This window comes from Lygodium microphyllum, chromosome 25, assembly GCF_053477565.2.
Source record: "Lygodium microphyllum isolate KBCC chromosome 25, Lygodium_microphyllum_v1.1.10, whole genome shotgun sequence".
Classification (NCBI taxonomy): Eukaryota; Viridiplantae; Streptophyta; class Polypodiopsida; order Schizaeales; family Lygodiaceae; genus Lygodium; species Lygodium microphyllum.
The window spans coordinates 94,612,264-94,638,625 of record NC_141159.1 but is presented as its reverse complement, the minus strand read 5'-3'; the positions used below and the strand labels follow the sequence as shown (position 1 = coordinate 94,638,625).

Genomic DNA, 26,362 nt, shown 5'->3' with positions numbered 1-26,362 from the left:
GGCATGAATGCCAGGATAATGCACACATATTGAACATTTGAAGAACCTCTCTGACCTTATTGACATCTCAGCGTTCAATCTTTCTTATTGGTCATATCATGAGCAGTGGATGCATTCTAAAATACATACACAATCTGTGCAGTGAATGCATGAGCAGTGGATGCATTCCGATATACATACACAATCATTCTTAGAGCCTGCAAGCTACAACATAATGTATATCCCATGGTGCTAAGCAACAACATAATGCACTCCATCATTCTGCAAATCTCAGGCGCTTCACTAGCAGTAAGTTCAAATGAAAGTATTGTCATCACCTACAAACCTGTTAGTTGAGAACTAATAGAGTTCGTTCAATACAATCTGTATGCACAGTGCAGAATATGAGAATATTCTCATTGCCAGTTAGCACAATGGATGCAGGTTTGCAATGCCTTATCGTGCAAAGCATAATGAGTGGTTTTAAAGGACCATTCCAGTATTGGTTTGTCACATACATCTCATTTAGTGATCAAAAGACAGTTAAATATTGTTGTTTGCACTAAGTGATGATGTTGACCTTCTGTGGAGCATGTATGCATACTTGTTCAAAATTGAGCGCATCAGTTTCTCTTAAGTAAATGGCTTTTCTTAATAAAATGGATAAAATTACATACATAAAAGAAAAACATGCCTAGTAGGAACCACACAAAGGATATCTGCAGATAAAACAGAATCTATGTATTCACATTATCCAAATTCAAAGATTTGATAAGACGTTATAAGGATTTTTGGACTCAATATTCTTGTAGTGGGATCTGCCATAACTTTCCTAAACCCAACTCAACCAAATGATGCTAAATGTGCCGCTTGACAGATTGATCATCCTTTTGAAAAAGGGGGCAATTTAATGGCTTGCCTAGCACCCACTGCTTGTAGATTGCAAGTTGCAACTCCACTGGTAATATACAAAGCTTAGCAGGCAACACTCGAACCATTTGAGGTTTGTTAACTAAAACGTGATTTGTATGGACCAGTGTGCCCTTCAATGCTATCAACAATAGGAACCACCTGCACAAAGTGGTAGCCCAAGCTCCTGCCATAGACAATTGTAAAAATGACTTCGCCTCACAGACGGATCATCTACTCATTAGCCCAAGCATTGAAATTATATGAAGCTCAAGCTCTTACCATTCTAAGCCTCATCTTGTAAATGATGATGAACCTCACTCTGACTATCAAGAGGCATGTATTGAGCCATTATAGCTCTGATTTCAGAGTCCATATAAGACTGAAAAAAAAGCACACAATGAGCAAAACCTCAAATAAAAAATTAATTCAGTGGCTGTCTGTAGCAAAGATTCCAAAGAGCTGCATTTACCCGAAGTCGGTATTTGTAGACCAAGTATGATGCAGCTCCTGCAGCTGCTAAACTCAATAGTACTACAATGGCAACAACCCAGCCAGCTCTAGATGTTCCTTCCTTCTTGCCTAGTTGAATATAACAAATGTACGTAAAAGTCATTAGAAACAGACACACAAACCACCAAGAAGTTACAAACACATAGCATGTGATTTATAACAGTGACAAATGGACAAATCTTTGTCAATATTGACTCACTTATGCATGTATCATGTTCCCTCATGTAGAGGAGGTCTCCTTGGCACTCGCACTCGTAACCACCCCATGTATCTTTACATGAACATTCAGGGCACTGGCAAGCAGTTTTCTCTTTACATTCATCAATGTCTAGTAGAATAAAGTTAAAAATACCAGTTAGATGATCTAAACAAGATCCACTTCAGAATGAAATGCATGGAGACAATTTTCCACAATCACAGCTAAAAGTCACAGGCTATGGATAAATTCATGTGAGCATACCTTCGCATTTATTAACACCATCACCTCGAAATCCAGGAGGACATTCACAGCCTGATGGTTTGGAATCCTATGAACAGAAAAAGTCAATCAAAGCAAGTACAAACCAGTGTGCGCACGGGCGTGCATGGGAGCGTGCTCCTTTGTTTTTTCTTCTGCCCCCACGCAAGGACAACTTTTATTCCCAAAAAAATGGCTTTTTTCAACAACCAAGTAAAAACCAACTTTACTCAACTCAAGAAAACCTGAAGTACTTTTTGAATAGCGATTCACTGTGCCATTGTACCATTGTAAAAGCACATGCCCTAAATGGCAATGCTAACAAAGTTACCAAATAAGCTTCTATTAAGACATTTTTTGGCATCGCAAACTTACCGAACATGCAGAAAATGTTTTTCCATCTCTAGTCTCATGCCAACATCCTCCATTTTGAATCTTGCAACGCCCTTGTCCAGTGGCTGAAAGAAAAAGAGTAGAGCTAAATGAGAAAACCCAAATGAAGTACAATAACCAGATCAAAGTTTAAAAAATGAAAAATGGACACCATAAATGTTAGTGGTTTGACAAATACAAATCAACTAGTTCAAAGGCACTTGCAGCTTCTCTACTGCTCACATTTTGGGAGAGTTTCTCACATGGGACCCTACAGTGCTTGAAGGACCAGGTAAGCAGAGGGGGTGCTAAGTAAGAGGAACAAATGTGCAACACTACATCGCATATGAAATTAAGCGTGCCACCTCTGCCATGTATTTCCTTCTAAAAAGTAGCAATCCTTTAAAATCCAAGTAGGGTGCTTATGGCAGTGTCACAATCCAAACTAAGTTCCAAGTGACAAGTTCTGGCTGCATCTCAGATTTTAAAACTTCAAAGGTATGAAGTCATCTCAAGCCTCAGTCTCCTTCTCATTCCAGTAAGTCAGCACCTGGTATACTACTCTCAATTGGGCAGATGTTTGGTATTGATCCTTTGAGCCTTCACATTTTCCAATCACGTGGAGCACATGAAGTTAAAAGTTTTCCAATGGCATGGAGAGTATGATTTTGAAGCAAAGACCTCAAGCACAACAATAATTGGTTGTGAAGAGTGTGAGAGGAAGCACTCAAGAAATGTGCACGGCTATTGAGTGACCAGTGAGTGAGAGTGAAGAGTGGAGGGATAGGTGTGTACCAATGTGGTACACACACAGAATAAAAGAATGTATTTATACTTAGGGTATGGTACACTTATGCCTGCAAGGGTGTGTTCACATGTGTAAAGTAATATATACACAAGAGTAGCATAAGGGGCCCTTACACCCAACAACCTCCCACTTAAAGGTCCTAACCGAACCTTTAACCAACTCCCACCGATCGAATGCAATGCTCATATTGAACCTTTGCAAGATTTTTAGTGAGAACATTTGCAAGTTTATCCTGTGTTTTGATCTTTAGTCAGTGTGACTAGGCCATCAACCAGAACCTGTTTGATAATTGATACCGCACATCAATATATTTGGTACGTGCATGAAACATGGCATTCTTAGCCAGTCTAACTATCACATCCAAGTACAAGTGTTTTGGTGGGCATCCCAAAATCCTTGACCAAATGACCAAGCCAAACAACTTTCAAAGCTTCAGTGGCTGAAATATATTCAGCCTTAGTGGTAGAAAGTGCTACTATCTTTTGCAATTTAAAGCACCAAGAAACTGCCCAACCAGTCAAGGTAAATATGTACCCGCAATGGCTTGGCATCTACCATAAAAAAACGATCAAGTACTTTGCTGATGTATTTTTCTTGTGAGAGAAACAAGAGCTGCTGCTCTCTATTTCTCATCACATGCATGCCCAAAATGTGTTGCGCCCAAGTCCATGGAAAAGGCTAAATTCAACTATCTTTTCAATGCATTAACCTAGCTGAATTCAGCTGTCTTTTCAATGCATTAATCTAGCTTTTATGCCTACCAACCATAAGCATATCATCCACATAAAGCACAAGTATTATAAGGTTCCCATCATCAGCCTTCTTTATATACAAGTAGTGATCTATATTGCTTCTTTTAAACCCATGTGAGAGCATGAAGACATCAAACTTTTTATACCACTGTCTAGGAGCCTGTTTCAAACCATACAAGCTTCTCTTTAGCCTACACACCAAGTGTTCCTTTCCAAGCATATCAAAGCCTTCTGGCTACTTCATGTACAGCTCTTCTTCCAAGTCACCATGCAAGAATGCAATTCTAACATCCATCTGATATTGCATGTGGATTCCAACCTACAATTGTCAGTTTGCTGCATTCAATGCTCAACCAAACTGCATTTTTGGTTTTATGCCCCTAACCATGGTTGCACGACTATTTCTTCAAGCCATTTTTGTTGTTTCTGGCAGCTTTTGACTGAGTTGTCATGATCTTGCAGCAATTTCCCTTCGTTTCTAATCAGATTTTTGGTTACATGCATGTAAACTCTCATTTTGTGATGTCTTTGTTGAGCTAAAATATGGATTACTTGCTGATTAGCCTCTTAAACAGCCCCAAAACACACTAAAAATGCTCTTTTAGAGTAAAACCCTAAAACAGAGAGCGGTTCGAAAGAGTTCAGTGGAAACTCTAAAACAGGAAGCGGTTCGAGAAAGTTTAGTGAAAACCCTAATTTTTAGGGCGCCCTTCCACATCTATAAATAGACAGGCTGCCCCCATTCAACAATCATCCTTGTTTTGCAGATTACACCAGCCCACACACCCTCTCCTGTTGTTGGCGCCCAGTTTCCAACCTGCAGCCCGCCTCCATCTGCTGTCCAGCCATCATTGACTACAGCCACATCATCTTCAGCCTGTCCATTGCTGTAGGCAACAGCTCTCAGCTGCTGGCAACTGCTCCAAACTGTCCCAGACTGCTGTTCAACCTGCTGTCCATCATCTCCAGGGTCAGCCAACCTGCGTTTTCAGCATTGCAAGCCCTGACACTCTCAGACACTGTTTCCACCTGCTGTTTACAGCAGACTGTGCACAGTTTCCAGCCCCCGATCGGTGGTACACTACTGCGTTTACCAATTTCCAGCCTCCAGACTGCTGCATTTTGGTGACCAGCCTGCTGCCATTCACTATTCAGCACTCCTACACTCCGACTGGTGATCACAGACTTGGGATCCATCTTCGGTGAACGTCACACTCCGACATTGCTCTGCCCTTGAGCACACTGTACACTCTTACATTCATTTACAGCATTCATTCACTTCAGAGTTGTGTTCTCTCTCTCCCTTCTTCAGTTTGTGTTTGAGTTTTGCGTTTAGGGTTTGAGTTTTGAGTTTTGAGTTTTGAGTTTAGGGTTTGAGTTTTGCCCTCTGTGTCTGTGTCTGTGTCTTTGTGTTTCTGTCGTGGTCGTACACTCTATGTGTCCTCAGTGCAAACCCTAGTAGTCTTCTTAACAGTTTTTGCTGTTGGTTTGGCTATGTTCTCTCTCTATTCTCTATATTCTCTTCTTATCCTCTCCAAATGGCTCCTCTGTACACTTCTATAGATGATAAGCTACATGGACCTACCTATCTTACATGGAGTGCTGTGATGAAATTTGGTACATTGTATGTGGAGCTATTCCTCAACCTCAACCTCCTTTTCCCCTTCCTGAAGATTTTGATGAGGACAACCATGAGAAAGTTGTGCTTACTTGGGATTCCAACAATGCACGTTCTTATTCTGCACTACTTTGGTGTATTTCTAAAGAAGTTCTACTAGCAATTACCTCCTACGAGACATCCCTAGAAATATGATTGAAGTTTCAAATGTTGTACAAGACACCTTACACCATGCATGCAGTGACCCTCTATGGATAGCTCCAATACATGAAGTTTGAGCCAAAGGACACTATTCAATTATTTTTGCTATGTATTACACAAGTACATGACCAGCTTCGACACATCTAGTCTACTCTTCTAGAGGCACATCTAGTGGGAACGGTACTCTACAAGCTCCCCTCGGAGTTTAATGGAGTGGCCAATGCTTTGCAGGCGCAGACATCTTCTACACTTGTGAGCTTTACACATATGTCCTCAATGTTACTGGAGCACAAGGCATCTTTGCCTTTATAAGGGAGGCTTCCGTCTCATTATGGAGATTCTAGTGAGGCCTTTATAGCTTCAGAGAGGAGTGATAGGTAGAAGCCGAAGGCCTAGTGTTATCACTCTAGCAAGAAGAGACATTTGTGAAAGGATTGCAAGGATTTAGCAACCTCACAGAAGAAGAAGAAGAAGAAGCGAGATGTGGGCTCCTCCAACAAGTCATCCTCTTCCTCAAACTCTAACTCCGATCCTCCAACCAAGGAGAAGTCCAAGGCGTGAAAGAAATCCACTTTTTCATATCGAGGGAAGGGCTCAATTCCCCCTTCCTCAATTGCTTTCTAATCCAAGTGATACGATCATCCCTCATGACTCTCCAATGCCAAAGAAAGTGTGAGAGGGTGGTGAGATGGGGTTGGTGAATCTCATCTATACATGTATATAGGTGTACGTGTTCCAAAGAGGGACATCCCTGACGCATCGATGAAAGTCTAACATGTTCAAGTCCTCGAGTTAGGATTGGCATCCAAGTTCATGATGGACTATTATTTAACAAAGAGTGGGATTGGCTCCGAGCCCAAGCTCACATGAGGGGAGGCTTTGGTAGTTTGTGGCCGAAGGTGAGAAATCCATGGTCACATATGTTTGGAGGCACTTTTGACAAGATGGTCTCGTATGCTACTGCGAGACATTGTTAACGAACATAGTGATCTATTATGACTCCTCTACTTTCAGAAGGTGATGCAATCGACATCAGCATCAGGTTCTCTCCAAGGCATATTGGTGGTAGCTTAATCATCCATTGCTTGGGTATTCATGATTTAACTCTAGTGGTTCTTTGTTGTATGGACCATGATTATCCTTTATCATTGTATCATTGTATTGTATCAGATCGCCCATGAACTAAGAGAGGGTGTTAGCAATCCAGATAGCTCATGTGTGAATCTAACCTATGCTAGGCATGGTTGTCAAAAGATGACGTACCAACGAGATAGTAGGGTTTGCAGGGAGGAACACAGAGTGAACTCGACAAACATGGAGAAGAGAAAAGAAGAGAGAAGAAACTCTGATGAATGGAATGACAAAGTTCTGAATCATGGAGTGAATGTGATACAAGGGAACAAGGGTGTCGTAGCACAAGGAAGATGATGAAGACAACCACGAACCACGAACCGCAATGTCCTCCTGAAGGGGTGTGAGGGTAGTGGAGAGGCTCAAGAGAAGAGGTGACGGACTAAATGAATCAGCCGTAAGGAATGAATGAGAGAGTGGCCTATAAATAGGCACAATCAGTCTAGGATGGCGCCCCTTTTTGGGGCTACAAACCCTAAACGCAAACTACGGGTAAAGGATGTCTCAACACCCTCTCTCAAGCCAAAAAGGGAAACAAAAGAAGAGTGAGGTGAAGATGCAAAGCTACATGCTAAAGAATGCTCATACAACAGGTACCACTTGGACAATGTCCCTCGTGGGGAAATTGTTCACTCACCCAAGCGCCCTAGTACAAAGATGATGAAAACATGCAATACATAGGAGGAATGTCGGACTTTGTGTAGTTCCAAGAACCATAAGGATATGCACATACTCAAGCTCGGGAGGTGGCTCTATGTTGACCAAGGGACGAAGAAGATCCACCCTATAATCTGAGAATACCACCTAAAAGGAGACCTTTGAAGATAGTCAGGAGACATGATGAGCTGTAGAACCCGAAACTCAACCTCGAGAGAGAAGCTACTAGCTCCATGACTCCATGCTAGAAGGAATACGAAGGCCTAGCCACCAAGTCGCTACTGAAGACCCAAGGGCCCTGATCTAGGTAAATCCTCTAGATCCTAGGTATGAGTAGAGAAAATGACTACTCAAAGGAGAGCCACTCCTCGAAAGTGAAAGGTGGTGGTGTGTGAATAACCTCATGGTACATAAGGTCCCTCTCTAAATCGGAAGGAGTAGAAGTAGGAGTCCCCTTTGAAGCCAAAGGAGAACTGGAAGCCCCCTCTAAGGGCGAAGTAAGAAAATCCCCCTCTGAATCCCAATCTGAGAGAAACGAAATCCAACCACTCATGGCTCACGGACTGCAAAGCATTTGATGACGAACAAAGTGCAGCTGATCGTGCCGAAGAAGGTATCTGGGACTCAGAAAAAGAAGCTGGAAAGCACCCAGAAGTGGCCTCTTAAACCTGAGTGGAAGAGGGTGGAGAAGAAGGAGGCTCGGGATGAGCCAAGGGTAGGGAACAGTCTCGGGCTCTTTGGAGAGTGGACTGTGGAGGAGATGTGGGCCGTGAGTATCTGGGACTCAGAAAAAGAAGCTAGAAAGCACCCAGAAGTGGCCTCTTAAACCTGAGTGGAAGAGGGTGGGGAAGAAGGAGGCTCGGGATGAGCCAAGGGTAGGGAACAGTCTCGGGCTCTCAGGAGAGTGGACTGTGGAGGAGATGTGGGCCGTGGAAGCCAATGTATCTAGAAGTGGGTGAGGAAAATCTCTGCGCAATGGGGTGGTTTCCAAGAGGGCTTATCACCTCATAAGGTCTTAGAGCCTCCATGTGCTCGAAAGGACTTAGTACGCGTCAGTTGCACCTTATTGCCTTAGACATAATACTCTGATAGCTGATGTAGAACGATCTCTATGGCCCAAAGAGGAGAGGTGGCACAAGGAGTGCCTAGTAAAAGACGTATATACTCCGAAGAGGTGGGGAGCAAAGGTCAATGTCGACATTCTTCGGTGGGATGACCGTTCGTGCCGTAGTAGTAGCACCTAGTAGAAGGGCAATCTGTCGATGGAGATGCCATGGTACCGATGTGGCAAACTAAAGGAAGGAAGGTGGGAGAAAGAAAAATGATATCTCCCAATGCACAACAAAAATGATAGAGAAATCAAATGTTGATGCCGAACCTGCCACCGGTATGTCTTCTCTAATGAGGAGGATCTTTGTGGACAAATGAAGCCAAGGAAGGCTGGATCTGATAAAGACGACAGTGTAGGAGAGAGAAAGACTAAAAATGCCTAAAAAACCAGCAGTACCAATCAGTATGCTAAAATCAACTCCCAACAGTGTGTGATAGGCTAGAAATAGACAACAGGCCGTTATAGATAGCAATGGTCAGCTTGAACTGCAATGTCCTCCGTGTTCGAGATGTGGACAGCAAGCCAAAATACCTCAAATCTGCAAAAACGAGATTATTTTGTGAATGGAGACTGATCAACAACAATTGCTCTGTTGTAAACAACTGCAAACTACAAGTGGAAGGCTGTAAACAGGTGCCAGACTATAGATGACAGTAAGGGACAATTGAGACTGTGATGTCCTCCGCGAAAGGGGTGTGGGCAGCAAGCTGAAAACGCCTGAAACTTGCAAAAACAAGATTTTGATGCAGCGGAAGAAAAAGAGAAGTGGATGCTAAACCAGCCACCAATCTTTGCCTCCACTTGAGTGGAGAATCTTTGCCACTGTTTGAGAAAATCTAGCTCTAATACCAATGCAAAAGACGACGTACCAACAAGACAGTAGGGTTTGCGGGGAGGAACACGGAGTGAGCTCGACAAACATGGAGAAGAGAAGAGAAGAGACAAGAAACTCTGATGAATGGAATGATGAAGTTCTCAATCATGGAGTGAATGTGATACAAGGGAACAAGGGTGCCGTAGCACAAGGAAGATGATGAAGACAGCCATGAACCACGAACCGCAATGTCCTCTAAAGGGGTGTAAGGGTAGTGGAGAGGCTGGAGAGAAGAGGTGACGGACTGAATGAATCAGCCGTAAGGAATGAATAAGAGAGTGGCCTATAAATAGGCATAGTCAGTCTAGGATGGTGCCCCTTTTTTAGGCTGCGAATACTAAACACAAAACCCAGAAACGCAAAAACACAAACTGCGGGTGAAGGGTGAAGGGTTTCTCAACATGGCTACGTTATTTAGGCATTTTATTATGATTATTATGATGCTTACTTGGGGCATTTTATGCTGGCCAATCAGCATTAAATGCTGGTCAACCTGCCCCCTATTTTGGCATTATTTTCTTCTTTATATACCCGACTCCCTCCTCATTTTAGTCATATCATCACTTACAGGTTCTATGGAGAGGGAGCCGGTGCAAATGCCTGGGAGCCAGAGACTCACAGTTGTATGCATGTTGCATGCCTGCTCTATTGAGATATCGAGCTCCACTCGTGATATGCCAGGGTGACCGTTGTGCATTTATGTCACCGACTTGTCAGTTGTAGACGCGGTTGGTACACCGCCCATGAATAATAGCTAGATGACAGCTATCCTTATCTATTCTAGTTCGTGGCTCAGTTAGTATGCCACCTTAGTTATTTCAGTTTGGTTTTGAGACCCATATATAGGGTTCTTCTATTTCTTTGTATGAGAGTTCTTTTTGGTTTACACAACTAAGAAGAGGAAAACTGTTTTCAGCCTCCACCTCTGTGTGTATTCCCCCATTGTGCAAGCAAGAAAGCTACAAGTGAGACTCCTTCCTTCTCTCCCACAATCTTGACATGGTATCAGAGCCTTGTTCGTGGTAAGGAGCTCAAGAAAGCAAGCCAAGCTCGCGGTGTTCTGGTAAGAGGAGCAGTGTTGCTTTCATTTTCTGTTTTGGGAGCAGATCTCTGCAGGTAGCACAGCCGGAAATTGCAAGAGTGCATTGTCTCAGGTTGAGACGCCCTTCGCGGTGAAGCAAGAGGGCAGTATATGCTGCGGAATAGGGCTTTAGCCCTTCGCGACCCTGTTTTTTTTATTTGAGGCCATTTCGGGGCCTGTTTTGGAGGCGGAAGTTTTCTGCACGCACTCAGGAAAAGACCCAGTTTTATGCTGTGTGACCACTGTTCTACAGGTCGGTGAAAAGTTACTATAGAAATTGCATCGTATGCTTGTGTGCAGAGACATTGGGAGTTACAGATTCATCCTTGTTGCCTGTTGATGCAAAATCGTCACTAGGAAGTGACTGTGTGGTCAAATACCACTTTCGTCAGTTTTGCAGATTAGCCCTTGTGAGGCTGAAGCTGTGTTCTTTGCAGTGACAAAACTTTTTGCAGTGTTCTGTAATGGCGTCTGATTCTCTCTCACAGATTGTCACTGAAAAGCTTGACAAGAACAACTTCCAAGCATGGAAGTTTAGAATGACGAATTTCCTTATGGGAAAAGGATATTGGGAATTTGTTGCAGGAAATGAAGAAGAACCAGTTCTTCCTGATGTTCCCAATCAACAGCAAATGCAGGCATTTAAAGCATGGCATGAGAGAGCCAGGAAAGTTATGTACTGGCTGTCTATCAGTATTTCAGACTCTATGATTGTGCATATTCAGGATGCAAGTACGCCAAAGGAGGCATGGGATACGCAAGCCAGGAAAATGCAACTCAAGCAAGAGTTGCATAATGTGCAAAGAGAAAATATGAGCATCAATGACTACCACATGAAGGTGAAGAAGATTGCAGAAGCACTTGCTTCCATTGGGTCACCAGTGGAAGATGATGATTTAGTTTCCGTGACCTTGAATGGTCTAGGAAAGGATTATGCACAGTTTCGAACATCCATTTCCGTCCGTGAAAGATTTCCTGATTTTGAGGAGTTGATTGCTCTTCTAATTTCTGAGGAGCAGAGAAATAGTGGAGCATCTTCTTCAGGAGGAACTTCAAAAGAAACTGTCTTCTACTCAAATGCTGGAAGAGGTAGAGGCAGAGGTAGAGGAGGCCGATCTGGAGGCCGTGGTAGAAATCAGAATATGCAGCAAACTCAAGAAAACCAGTCCTATGGAGGAGGACGTGGTAACTCTAGAGGCAGGGGGAGCCAAAGAGGTCGTGGTGGATGGCAAAGAGGCCAAAATGCAAATAGCAATGTTGAATGCTACTACTGTGGTAAAATGGGTCATATGGCTAAAGACTGCTATAAAAAGCAGAATGACATCATGAATGGAAAATTGCAACAAGGAAATTATGCATCTTCTAGTAGACAGGGTGATGACAGAAATGAGCATTTGTTTATGGTGCAGCACATGAATAATTATGTGACAAGTGCAGAAGAAAGCAACGATGTATGGTATGTTAACTCAGGTGCATCAAAACATATGACAGGTCATGCAGAATGGATGGAGGATGCAAGGAAAATGGAAAAACCAGGATTTGTGGAGACTGGTGATGATACTGCACATCCTATTGTGCAGATTGGAAAAATTCCCTTGTCTATGCAGGATGGGAAAAAATGTCGCTTGATAGCAAAAGGAAAGAAGAAGGGCAGAATGTTTACGTTGGATGCAGACATGTCTGAATTGAGTGCAGCAATGTTTGCACATGGGACCGGTGTAGTTGCAGATATTGATATCTAGCATAAACGCATTGGTCATGTTAATGTACAGCGACTTAAATCAATGCAGGCCCAAAATATTGTTGCAGGATTGCCTAGATTCAAGGTTGCAGAAATGCATAAGGTATGTGAAGCCTGTCAGTTTGGAAAACAGGCAAGGAAACCATTTCCTAGACATGTTCAAGAGAGTAAGAAGCCATTGGAATTAATCCACTCTGATGTGTGGACTACTAAAGCTGCATCTCTTGGAGGCTGTCATTATTTTGTCACTTTTATTGATGACTATAGCAGAAAAGTTTGGGTGTATTTTATGAAAAAGAAAAGTGAAGTTTTTGGGCATTTCAAAACTCTTAAAGCTATGGTTGAAAAAGAAACAGGCCTGCAAATAAAATGCCTAAGGTCAAATGGAGGGGGAGAGTACCTCTCAAATGAGTTTGCAAGATTCTTGCAGGAGCATGGCATAAAGCAGCAATATTCGTGCAGTCATACCCCACAACAAAATGGAATTGCAGAAAGAAAAAACAGGCATATTGGAGAGGTATCTCGTGCCATGCTCAATGAAAAAGACCTGCCAGATTTTTATTTGGCTGAAGCAGTTGCTACAGCAGTCTACATAATGAACAGGACTCCCACTGCAGCAATACATGGGATGACTCCAGAGGAGAGGTATACTGGTAGGAAACCAGATATTTCTCATTTAAAAAATTTTTGTTGCATTGCCTATGTACATGTGCCAGATGAGTTGAGATCCAAGTTGGATTCAAAAGCTGAGAAGTGCATCTTTATTGGTTACTCTCTGCAGCAAAAAGGGTATAGATGCTATAACCCTTCTACTCGTAAGTTTACAATGAGCAGAGATGTTTTTGATGAGATGAGTAGCTGGTATAAACCAGTTAATGTGATTGATGATGTAGATGCACAAAATGATAATGCTGCACAGAATTCACAGCAGCAGTCACAAAATATTAGTGGACCTGGAGTGTCATCTAGCAGTGGTTCATATTCTTCGCCATGGACAGGCAGATTGAGATCAGGAGAATCTTCTCAAAGCAATGCAGATTCTGGTATGCAGGTATCACGAAAAGGAAAAGAGAAGGTTGATCAGCCCATGTTTGATGTGAATGCAGGTCACTCTTATGTGGATGGTGAATCCAGTGGCTCAGAACAGAGCATTGATGATGAGTTGGGTATTCCTTCTATTGTTACACCTGGAGTAAGGAAGACCAGGGATGTTTTGAGAGCACCTGGGAGTGAACCTACTTTACGCAGGTCTACGAGAACTAGGTATCCTGTGGATAGGCTGAAATATGATGGATTTACAGCCATTCACTATGCATATATGGTTAAAGTGATACAGGAACCAGAACCCACTTCTTTTGAGCAAGCCATGGGAAAAGAAAAATGGGAGAAAGCCATGGATGAAAAAATGGATGCCTTGGAAGCAAATGCTACATGGAAATTGGTACCTTTGCCTAAAGGTAAGAATGCAATTGGCTGTAAGTGGGTTTATAAAGTGAAGCACAATGCAGATGGTTCTGTGAACAGATACAAGGCAAGATTAGTAGTCAAGGGGTATGCACAAACATATGGCATTGACTATGAAGAAACATTCAGTCCGGTTGCAAGGATGGCAACCATAAGAGCAGTCATTGCTATGGCTGCATCAAAGGAATGGTCTTTACATCAGATGGATGTAAAGAATGCCTTCTTGCATGGTGATTTGCAAGGTATATATGGAGCAGCCACCAGGTTATGTGCATGCTGTTCATCCTGAGTTTGTTTGCAGGTTGAAGAAAGCATTGTATGGCTTGAAGCAAGCACCTAGAGCATGGTCTGACAAGATAGGACAGTATCTTGTCACTATTGGCTTTCAGATTTCCAAGGCAGATTTCTCACTTCATGTGAGAAAAACAGAGAAAGGTATCATGCTACTTGTCATTTATGTTGATGATTTGATTATGACAGGTGACAGTGATGAAGATATCCTTCATGTGAAAATGCTATTGAAGCAAAAGTTTGAGATGAAGGATTTGGGAGAGCTGCGTTATTTCTTGGGCATTGAGGTGATTAGATCACCAAGTGGGATACAGCTCTTGCAGAGGCAGTATGGATTGGACATGCTGTCCAAATATGGGATGACAGGCTGTAAGCCTATTTCAGTTCCTTTGGAGCAGAATGTGAAGCTGAGCACAGATGCAGGTGAGCTTCTGGAAGACCCTACTATGTACAGACGCATAGTAGGAAGCTTGATTTATATGACTATTACCAGGACAGATTTGAGCTATGCTGTTGGATTGGTAAGTCAGTTTATGCAGGCTCCAAGGAAACCGCATTTGGATGCGGCTAGACGCATACTCAGGTATGTGAAGTCCACATTGCAGTATGGACTATTTTATGAGACAGGGGTTCAGATACAGTTGCATGGATACACTGATGCTGATTGGGCTGGTAGCATTTCTGATAGACGATCTACCAGTGGATGTGTTCTCTTTTGGAAGTGCTGCAGTCACTTGGAGCAGCAAGAGACAGCCTACAGTTGCCTTATCCAGCACAGAGGCTGAGTACAGGGGCGCAGCAATGGCTGCATGTGAGGTAGCTTGGTTGCATAAGCTACTTTATGATATGCATCAGCCTCCTACAGATGGGCCAGTTGTCATTTATTGTAACAACATAAGTAGTATACACTTGGCAAATAACCCAGTCTATCATGCTAGAACAAAGCACATTGAGGTGCATTATCACTATGTGCGGGAGAGGGTTTTACTAGGTCTTATTGATCTAGTTTATGTCAGCACAGAGGATCAGATAGCTGACATATTTACGAAGGCATTGGGCGCAGAGAAGCTGCGCAAGTTCAGAGACCTGCTTGGTGTGCAGGAATTAGGATTGAGCTCGAGGGGGAGTGTTGAGATATCGAGCTCCACTCGTGATATGCCAGGGTGACCGTTGTGCATTTATGTCACCGACTTGTCAGTTGTAGACGCGGTTGGTACACCGCCCATGAATAATAGCTAGATGACAGCTATCCTTATCTACTCTAGTTCGTGGCTCAGTTAGTATGCCACCTTAGTTATTTCAGTTTGGTTTTGAGACCCATATATAGGGTTCTTCTATTTCTTTGTATGAGAGTTCTTTTTGGCTTACACAACTAAGAAGAGGAAAACTGTTTTCAGCCTCCACCTCTGTGTGTATTCCCCCATTGTGCAAGCAAGAAAGCTACAAGTGAGACTCCTTCCTTCTCTCCCACAATCTTGACATGCTCAGCATATAGCACCATCAACTTTGTCACATCTCCCTCTAGCAGCTCAGCCACAGCCTCGTTTATATGATCTCTGTCCACCCAACAGCAACTGCTCTAGGTGCCTCCTTGCTGCCCTTCCTAGCTGCCAATTGCAGCATTCGCTACAGTGCTGCCACAGGAGCAGCATCTTGTAGGTAGGACCAACTTGTTTGGCAAAACACAAAACACAACACTTGCTAGTGCCCATCATGTACCCATTCCTATGGCATGGTTGTCAGGTACAAAAAGTACAATATGGTATGGTACAATAGAATACGGACCTAAATGGTATCTATGAATTTTTTAAGGTACAATATGAAAAAAATGTATCATTCTCTACTAAACCTACTTAAGAACCTCCTTTTTTTGGACAAATACAAGTAGAGAAGTTGTTTGATTCTCAAACACAATCGCATGAGAGAATCATATTAGTATACAAACATTTAAGAGTCACATTAGTATAAGAACCATTTAACTCATTCTCTCAAAGTGTGGATCAAACTAGAAAAGAAGTATCCATTAAGTCAGTACCTTATGGTAACAATACATATGATACAACAACTATAGTATGGTATAGTGTGAACACTTTCATGCATGGCATTAATGCAACTATGCCCATGACAGCTACATAAGGTTTCGCTTCCAACCACCATACCTATCGAGCCCTACCACACATCACCAACACAATCTGTCATCTATTGCACACCACGCCAACCTACCTATTGCCTTCCCCAGCCTACTATCACTTGCCTACCATGTCACACCCCAATTATAAAAGTCTAATTGCTTCTTGAAAGGCCACACAAATTTGGGGCTTTTCAATTTTTCTTTGAAAATTATCCAAATTTCTTTATTGAAATTTGGAGCTTTTCACAATTGCACCTATCTCCATCAAACCCAAGCCTCCGACAACACGTTGAAGACCGCCCCATGTGCCTTGCCTTCAACATCAACTGTAACATGACCCACCAAGCATCCAATGCTTGTTTGACACGATCGCAATCAAAGAGACAAGTAGGAGTTACATTATCTTCTACTTGAGCTAAGTTTGTTGTTGCTGCACTAGCAACAAAAGAAGGATTATGGATACAAATGCTAATAGAAGAATTGAAGATGACTCCAAGACCATCATTGAAGTTATTTAATAATAATATTGCATGCATCTACTTGGTGAAGAATCCAAAGCACTCAAAGAAGACAAAGCATGTGGGCCTCAAATAAATTTTCATAAGAGAAATGGTTTAAAAAACAAATTGGAAATTAAACACACTTAGACTGAGACAATGTGGACTAGATAGTCTTGAATAAGATTGGGGGTTTCCTCATATCCTGCTATGATCAATTTAGGTCTTTTGTGTGTGGGCATTGCAATTATTGCTGAAGATTGCTCCGTTGACTCCATCTTTTCTACCCTTGGCTGTACTCTTAGTTATCCACCTTGAAAGCATAGTGCAAATAGTTGACCACTCTAATATATGTGGACCATTAACTAGTTTTTGCTAGGTATAAAGTACGCACTGAGCATGCTGAATAGAGAAGACTAAATTATATTTTAAATGACATATGATATCACAGTTGAACCAACCATCACTCTATACTCCTCTCCATAGAAACAATCTTACTTAAAGGAGCATGACCTTTCCATGTTAGTGTGGTCTTCTAGTATCTTTATATGATGGTATACTTGTCCACTTTCTCTTGTTTCGTGGATTATAATTTCTAATCATATGGTTAAGCAAATGTTGCACATGTGAGATGTAACTCGGATTAGAGTAAATTTACAAGCCTTGGACCCGAGGAAATCATGGGATGTCAAAGGCAAAAGTTGTTATAAGTTATGCTACACAGCTGCTTGGTGGTATCTAATACCAGTTGTTGACCCAGGTCATTCATTTAGCCATAAGTATCAATTAGTAACACTAGAAAATTGGTGTTTAATGGTACCTAATGTTAATCTGATGGTCAACCATGGCACAAAGACACTCGAGACTAGAAGTTACCTAGCCAATTTAATTATTGGCCAATCAAATTATTTTTCTAGGCATCAAAATAATTATTAGATTAATTTTCAATATTTAAATACTAAAATTTAATATTTAATTATGGATAATGCTAGGAAAAACATTTGGGAAGGCTACCACTTGCCAAGAGATGATGGTTGTCTAATTTACAGCCATTGGAGGACCTTCTGAGAGACAGCCAAGGATAAGAGAAGACCAATCTACAACAGGAGACAACATCTATAGGCTATTGAGACAAGGCAGTCTGAATTTTCTGTCCCCTCAACATTCTCTCTCATCTCCCAACCTTTCTACAGCCTTGCTCTAAAGATTACAACATTTAGCTCACTAGAGACTGAAAAATTTCAGATTTCTCTGCTATAAACCCTAATCTGTAGGCAAAAACTAGGATTTCGCAACAACCTCAAGAAGCATGTCAAAAATTGGAAGCTCCAAGACTTGTATTCAACAGGGCTGAAGTTGTTTTCAGTCAAATTCAAGTGGAGGGACCAGCAAATTAATGAATTTGGGGCATTTTCCATCTCCATCAAAGTGGGTGAAGGCCAATTGATTGCCCGAATCAAGGGGCAAATCAGATTTAAGACTTGCTGGTCATTTTGGACAGCAAAAGGAGTTGGAATACTGAAAGGGGCGCCAATTTTTGGGCCACCAAGGTGTCCATTCTCCAAGATTGTGAGTTAATTTGTATTTCTCGGTTTTGTAATAAATGTTGCTACTGTAACTAAGTTGTAATCAAGGAATTACCACTCATCCCCAAAATGAAGGTTGGTTTCAGCTATTGTATGTTTGGCTATAAGTCTCAAGCTATTTACAAAGAAATGCAAAGTGGATGAGTGTTTCCACTAGCTTTTCAAGGTTTCAGAGTTGGATTTTGGATGCTCACAAAGGCATAACACTCTTGAAGCATGTGAATATCTCCTACAATTTTACCAATACAAGAAAGTCCCTAATAAGGCTATTAAAAGTCACAACTTGCTCAAAAGAACTCAACCTAACAAAGTAGGATCAAGGAAGAGAATATCCATTAGCATGCTTTCGATGCCTCACAAATCTACTATTTTTCCCAAAGTTAGGTGGTACGAACACTTAGCCAAGAATGTGGATTCTTGAATTGGTAGATGAAGTAGATGGTGGGTGCTTGGAGCCAACGCAACATGCTCAATACTAATGTAGAGAAAGCGCACAGCTACAGAGGTCTCCTAGCTATTATCAAGGCTCAACTAAGCTGAAATCATGGCTTTCATGGAGGTTTTAGCTAGCTATGTTGTCCTTGATAAGGAGTATCCAAAACTGATTAGCACTGCTTTGGCAAAGAGGAAGAGGCCCGTGTGAAGTAGCACCTACATAGGGAGTTGCGGGCGCGCATAGAATCAAACCAAGCCATGCCTATAAAAGGATAGTCATGTGTTTTTTGTAGGCTGTATCATTGTCAAAAATGCAAAGAAATTTATTCGAGTCACAGCATGTGCAATTTCTTGCAATGATACATCAAAAAGTACAGGAGGAAGTCTAGTACAAGGGCTGAATGAAAAGCCAATGAAATTGTCTATAATGTCAAACCATGTGTGATTCTAAATGGAATAAGGTACCAAAATCCCAACTCCTCAAAGACGAAGAAAAGAATCTCATGCACCGAGAGTCAACACAAATTCTACTCCACCTGCTGTGGAGCATATGGATGATCTCTGTCCAAACCCTAAAGAGAGTCCCTACTATCAAAAAATTGACTATTGTGAAAGCAAACCAGAGATAGAGTAGGGTTTGCAAGGAGAGACACAATGTATGGCAAATACTAAGAGAGAAAAGAGACTCAGAAAACACAGAAACAGAAGATGATGAAGCACCGAATCATGCTTAGTGAACAAAGCTGATATAACAGAGCTAAAGCTCTGAAGATGATTGCACTATCCTACCTTAATCAACCCACAGCACCTTGAAAGGGAGCCTGCAAAGTGAAGGGAGCAAAACACAGTCCTCCGGGCAGTGGGATGTCGAAGTAATCTAAAGATGAAGGATAGTTATCCAGGGAGTGAAACACAATCCTCAGATGTCATCTGAGAGGAGGAAGATGGTCACCAACAAAAGTCAATCTCCAGAGTGTGCCAAAGGGCAGGGCAGCGAACAGAAAATGCAAGCGCGGTCATTAGACGCCCACTAGCTGCAAAATGCAACCTCCAAAAGGGTGTGGAAGATATCCGGTTAGAGGAGGAAGGGCCATGGTGCAAACACAGATGCCTGTAGCTAGAATGCTGACGCCAACTACGGATGATGGTCGCTAGGTAGAGGAAAGCTATCGCCAAGTGATGGATGCTATCGTCAGTAGGAGCTACCACCAAAACGCAAGCCTCGAGCTAATGGAGACAAGGCGCCTGATGATAGGTGGGTAGAAGAAGGTGGAAACCGACCATGAATCACAAAGTCCTCCACAGGGGTGTAAGCAGCACTAGAGAGGCTGGAGAGAGATGATGGAGAAAGAATGTCGGAAGGAAAGAGTGTGGGCGTGAATGAATAGGTGAAGTCAATGCCGTATATATAGGCATAGATTGTCTAGAGCGTTGCCCACCAAAGTCTTTTGGGTGGCACCCCGACTAAAGGCACCCAAAAAGCCTTTTTGGGGCTGTAAATACATAGGAATAAAGGAGGGAAAATGTGCTGAATGATATGGCAGTTGATATATCATGTAGATATATGATCAATGACATCTCAGTGTCCAAGTGAACTAAGCCATAATACTAGCAATCAGCTCCCCTATGTAACAATGTCCCTCAATCCACTCTATGCAAGAAGTCTAGTGTAGAAACTGTTAACAGGTGTCTTTCTCCATTTTGAAACCTTTGACTCTTGGACATACACAGTAGAATCCAAGGAAGTGGTTCCAATAGATTTTGGTAAATGATTAGTTGTAAAAGAAAAGACACAAAGTAGTTTGGAACAACACATTCTTCCATTTTGAGCTTAGGCACTCATCAAGAACCTTGTAGAAACTTCCAAGATCTTATTCATGACAAGTACATCAGCCATCAAAACCATTCATGCATTCATGGCTGCTAAGGACTATCAATACCTGGATCCATAATCAAAGAAATTTATGTCTTCAATCAGCCTTTTTGACCTCAACATGTGGAGTGGCAGCAGCACAATGGGAACCCTCCTCTGGTCAATTTCAGTCCACCAACTCCTACCCAGCATTAGGCGGGTGTCATGTGGCTTTTTTAAGGGTATTTTTTGCCATGTTATGACCAGCCCACGGTCATTATGCAGGTCTGATCTGCATTTACGGCAGGTCATTCAGTTTGCTTTCTGTCCCCTATTTATGGGTGCTGCCTCTTCAATCATGGCTATCACATCATCTTCATTGATCATCTCCCTCCACTGGTCACAATCCAATCTTTGCAGCCAGTCTGCACTCTCTCCTCTCTCCTCATTGTCAGATTTCTCCATTTTTGGTGCTCTGACCAGTGCCTGCACTGCTCTTCAGCACTCATGCAGAGCCCTCAGTAACTTCTGTAATCAGACATGTTATTCAGTGTCTTGCTTTGTGTACATCTCCTGCTTGTGAATCTCAACAGTCAGACGAGGACCTTGGGAGCTGTGTCACTATCATTTTTTGTCAATCTTGTCTCTCAGTCTCTTCCATTACAGGCACATCAGGTGGAGATTAGGATTTCTAGACCCTTCACGTGCATTAAAACCTGATATGGCTGTAAGCCACCAAAATGAAGAAAGACTAAACACCCTGAACAAAAATATCCTTCACAACCTGCTGATGCTTTGTTGCAAAGCCCACCACAACAGCAGGAATCAAAAAAGTCATCCACACATTTATATCATCTACTGCATTCAAAAACAAGTGACTGCCTTTGGGTTTTTGATTCAAGGGCTTCCACATAACGGCAAAATTGGAAGGTCAAAGCAACATCAACCTGCTGATGCTTTGTTGCAAAGCCCGCCACAACAGCAGGAATCAAAAAAGTCATCCACACATTTATATCTACTGCGTTTAAAAACAAGCGACTGCCTTTGGTTTTTGATTCAAGGGCTTCCACATAACGGTGAAATTGGAAGGTCAAGCAACATAAAAGGTACAAATTTTAAATATTTTTGGTTAAAAATAGGTGTCACAAAGAGCGCATAACTGTTACTGCATTAAAACTAGCTTGCAAGAGCAATATCACCTTTTCAGTGCATTTACCTTCACAATAGGTATAGCCATCTCCCTGAAATTGGACACCATTTACCATAGGGCATTCACACACCCTGCCCCGAAATGTGTCCTGCAGTATTATTCAGGAGTCAACATTGATAACACTAAGACCTGTCGAAACAAACTCAAAACCAATGAAATAGAAGAAATGCATAGTTCATCAGAACTGTATGGACAAGCAAACACCTTGCAAGCTGTAACATCTGCTTTCAAGTCTTGCCAACAACCTCCATTATTGGTCAAACACTCATTTGTCTCCATATCTGAAATTGATAAGATCAATTACAAATCATTTGTCAATAAGACATTATACTTGAAGCAGGAAAACAGTCCAGGTGAAAAACAAACCTGCAGAAAGGCAGACCCCTGGCTCAGTCTTTTCTTCAAAACCTGCACAAACTGCCTTCAAAACTGCTCCCTTGTCCAGTTTTCCTGAGCATATGCCCATAGTTAGCATACCCAATAAGAAATAGAGTCGTCAACTATATCAAGTCATCCTGCTGAGATTCAAAGGCCTTACCACGATATTGTACGTTGTTTATTATCAGAGTAGGCAACATTGTGACATCTCCCCGTTTACCTTGCCCAATCTGTCATGTAGCCAGCATAGTGATTGTACCTTCCTTCAGAAATTAAATATTAAACATTCCAAAAGACCAAACAGAATATCTTAACACCTGCGCCTCTTGCTCTCCTTTCAGGATTGCATTCTCAGCATCAGCCACTGGGTCGCCCATGCAGTCTCTTATCTTTTTCACATCCAGTCCTGCATGATATTACACCCCTGTATCAATAAGATGTATATATAGATTCTATAAGCCATGCACTTTCAAAATCAAATGCACAGAAATTGGGGATGTGTTACAAACCAAGTGACTTGATTACTTGTTCTGCACAATCCTGATTATATTTCTTCTCTGACATTGGACATCGAATCTGGAAATCAGTTACATAATCCCACCAAATCCAAGGTCTCTGTAAAGTTTCATTTGCTACTCGGTAAATGCAGAGCTCACGCAAGTTTTCCACCACAACATCTTTGCCATCATATCCCTCATTAAAATCTTGCTCTGGATCTGGAGCACAGTATCTACCATTGTTGATGCATTGAGACTTGCATTGCCTACTTGAAATAAATGCTTCAGGACAATACCAAGTGATGTAATGTGGTGTAAACAGAGTGTAGCCACCCTTCTCAAGTAATTGGGCGGCTCCCTTGAAGTCTTTCACAAAATCTATCTGAGCATCACACTTTGGACCACACTCATCATTGCTATTAGTCCAGAACTCATACTCAACCCGATCATCAGGATGTGGAACAGATTCTCTCCAGTCGAGCTTGCATTTTACCAGCTCCTTGTTGTCAACTGCTTTTTTAAGTTTATCACCAAGGTTTTTCTCTATCAAAGCAGAGGGGATAGTGAGATTCTGCAAATATTCTGCTGCAGACTTGTCCTCAACCGGAGAGTCCATGGTAATCAATGGCTCGTCTCTGTCATCAGCAACAAGAACTGCTGCCGCTCCAGCATTTTGGGCATTCCAAACTTTCAGTGCAAAGTAGCAGTCTGTGAATAATGACCATGAGACACTTCAGAACACCAAGTCATTAACCTGGTGGCGACATAAATGTGACAAGATGGGGCAAAGAAGCAATTTTTGTACCTCCCCGGTCTACTACAACAATGTTGGGAAGACCACCTGGGCGAGACCTGAACATCTCCTTTGAACCAAAGTCATTACAGGACATTGAATTCTCCTTAGGGTAGACAACAAGCCCGGACAACGTGCCTCCATATTGGGGCACACCAAAATTTCCAATAGCACTGTCGTAAGTACCATTAAGATAATCAGGGGAGCTGACCATGAGGCTATTCTTCTCCACCACAAAACGCCCCCAAGATGTGGGAAGTCCAAGCAAGACTAAGGCCAACAATATGCATGCATTCAAGAATAGCTTCTCCATAGCCCCTGACTAGCCAGGCCTGGAGCTACAAACTGCTGCTACCGATTTGACACTCAAAGATTGGAGATTGGGGGGCGGGCTGCAAAAAAGGATCACGATGATAGATGATTACAATCAAAGACTAGACAAGACATGATGCAAAACAGAACACGATAATCAATTGTTACAATCAGAGACCGGACATGGCATGATGGACACTTCAAACATGATGTAGATACTCAAATATTGAATACATAACAAGAGACCGGATCAGACGATAAACTAAGATTAGCTTTCAGAGAAGACGATAAACAAAGATTACTCAGAGCATAGAATTATTTCTTTCTTCAACAGTTGGATCCCTGTTTAACAAGAGTCAACCAGCTACGCCTCGAAACCTTAACATCTAGGCCGGGCGATTGTGACTAAACTCCGCCTTTGCTGAATGATTATATGATCAAACCTGAAACGTTTCCCGATTGCAATATTGAAATTTTATCTGGAACCTGTAACTCCCCGAATACAGCTCCACTGATACGAATTACAGAGAAGCCATGGAACAAAAACCATGATTTAGGGCCTTAATCATACCGAACAATTCAGATCTCGCAGCAGAAGCAGTATATCGACCGGGAATTTCCTGTTCGACCGATCATGACCGAGGAAAAGGGGGGAGGGAATAAAGGAAGGACAGAAGGGAAGATGATTTAATAAATTAATTATAGATGTGTGTGTATATACAGACGGAGGACCGACTAAGGGGATGGAAAAGACCGACAGGACAGGGATTCAAGCCTGCAGATCGACCTCCTCCATAGCCAGAAGCTTAAGCAAGGAAAATGGCAGCAGCAGACGAATTGATGATAGGTATTAGAGAGAGAGAGAGAGAGAGTCAATTGATTAATCATTTTATTTTATTCCATTTTTAATCTTTTTGTTAATTAGGAATTTTGCTTCAATTTTTTATTTTTAAAAGGCGAGGCACGTTCACACCCGAGTCAATGGACCAGAATCGTGGCCAACTTGCCAAGTCAGCATGTGCTTGGAGCTTGGACTTTGTGTCTCTTAAGCTCATGTTCGCACGCGACACACACGCTTCTTGACACCGATGCTCGTCGGCCTTAATTTCAAAGGATATCTTATCACACAAATATATGCATCTGCATTTACTTAGTAGCCCCTACTTTCAAGGGTAATCCCACCAAACAATCAAAAAAACTTGTACAATATTTTGAGCCTTATTTTCTAGCCCCTAATATTAGGGTACTTCAATCAAACAACCGAGATTTTTACAAGAACTTATCTAAACAAACTCAGAAAAGCAAGGTTCACAATACATATGTATGCTGCTTACCACGATTCACAACATTGAATTGCCCAAATTTTTGTCTTGAAATTCAAGGCCCATCTAAGGGTGGGTTCAAACCTTGAGAGATGACACAAGTGGTTATCCTCATGTCCAATAGTATAATGTTCATGTAAAAAGGAAGCCATGATCAATTGTTGTTTATTTTCTTCATGAAGTGGTGTGTGCGGGTGTTTATATTTGGCGAAGAACCCATCCATAATCTTTCAATTATCGTTGGTCTCCCTTCTATACATTGATCCAGCCTATTCGGGAACTTCCTAAACATAGAATTTTGTCGTGTTATTTGCCAAGCAAACTGGAAATGGACACATGTGGTTAGATGACCTTGTTTTTCCTTCAATTGACTGACGATGATCATACCCATGACTTCTCATTTTCAATCAAGAAATTTTGCTTCACAAACTACAATATATGAGCGCTACTTAATGAATATACATTTTGTTAAGCTTTTCTAGCATGTTTCATTGTTTCATCGCTCGTAGTTTTGGTTAAAAATGACATCTTAAGGAGAGTCAGAAACTATTATCATACTCTCTTAAGCTCGTATGATATTTCCCTAATCTCTATTCATGGAAAACTATATTGAAAGAACAAAAAACACATGGCTTTTCCTTATAATGCTATAGTGCTCATTTTCTCTTCTATCAACCTTTTAAAAGGTAGAATTACATCGAGATTGTATCAATTGAAACAATGGGAGCAAACATTTTGTATGAACAATGCATGTCTCAAATCAATCTAATTGGTTTCTAGCAAGCAAACAAAAAAATTAGGCATGATGTGTTGATTCCCTTCAGTTGTCTTCCAGTGCATAAAAATCCATAGTGGAAGAATAACTATTATGAAAAAGAGAGTAGAAGAGAGCATTCACGTCAAGTAATGAACTTTAATTAACACAATGTTATTCCATCACTCTGCCTAAGGGTGTACATCAAGCTTCAAATTAGCATGCCCTTAGGGCAATGCTAACAACATATTTCAATCTCCTTTTCTAGTTCCTTTTCCACTTAACTTGAACACATGCACTTGTACAGATTCTTCTTTTACTTTGATGGTCTATTTTTACCATCTAGTAGTGCTAAAGACACATTTTAATTTGAGGATGAAAAGGGAAGACCTCTCACTTCTCAAATCCACCATGTCAATGTAGGTAGCTTCAAAGAAAGTATGAAGTAATTCCAAACCTATTTAATATAGATGGGATAATGAAAGTATCTACACATCTTGATATTAGCTTGTGTTAAATTCTAGGGTTATCTTTAATAAAAGTCCATGAGCATGATATTAGACAATCATAAAATTAACTTTAACTCAAAATAATAGTTTGATCATAAAATTGTGCTTGTACATAAGAAAAGATAAG

General features: G+C 41.6%; 1 protein-coding gene across 2 annotated transcripts; it reads right to left on the bottom strand.

The window, feature by feature from the left end:
• Positions 1 to 699: 699 nt before the first annotated feature.
• Positions 700 to 24,502, bottom strand: LOC148014515 (vacuolar-sorting receptor 4-like). Of its 2 annotated transcripts, XM_087666647.1 has the most exons (15): positions 24,222 to 24,502; positions 23,953 to 24,093; positions 23,351 to 23,730; positions 22,558 to 23,253; positions 22,366 to 22,454; positions 22,209 to 22,278; positions 22,037 to 22,120; positions 21,875 to 21,951; positions 21,677 to 21,758; positions 2,234 to 2,316; positions 1,862 to 1,928; positions 1,601 to 1,729; positions 1,361 to 1,470; positions 1,171 to 1,270; positions 700 to 1,075 (listed from the first exon to the last, which is right to left on the bottom strand). In XM_087666647.1, the coding sequence occupies exons 3-14, from the start codon at positions 23,649 to 23,651 to the stop codon at positions 1,175 to 1,177; spliced, it is 1,884 nt and encodes a 627-aa protein (XP_087522773.1). In that variant the 5' UTR covers positions 23,652 to 23,730; positions 23,953 to 24,093; positions 24,222 to 24,502; the 3' UTR covers positions 700 to 1,075; positions 1,171 to 1,174. The 2 variants fall into 2 exon arrangements, with proteins under 2 accessions (XP_087522773.1, XP_087522771.1); XM_087666645.1 differs by lacking the exon at positions 23,953 to 24,093.
• Between the last annotated feature and the right edge of the window lie 1,860 nt (positions 24,503 to 26,362).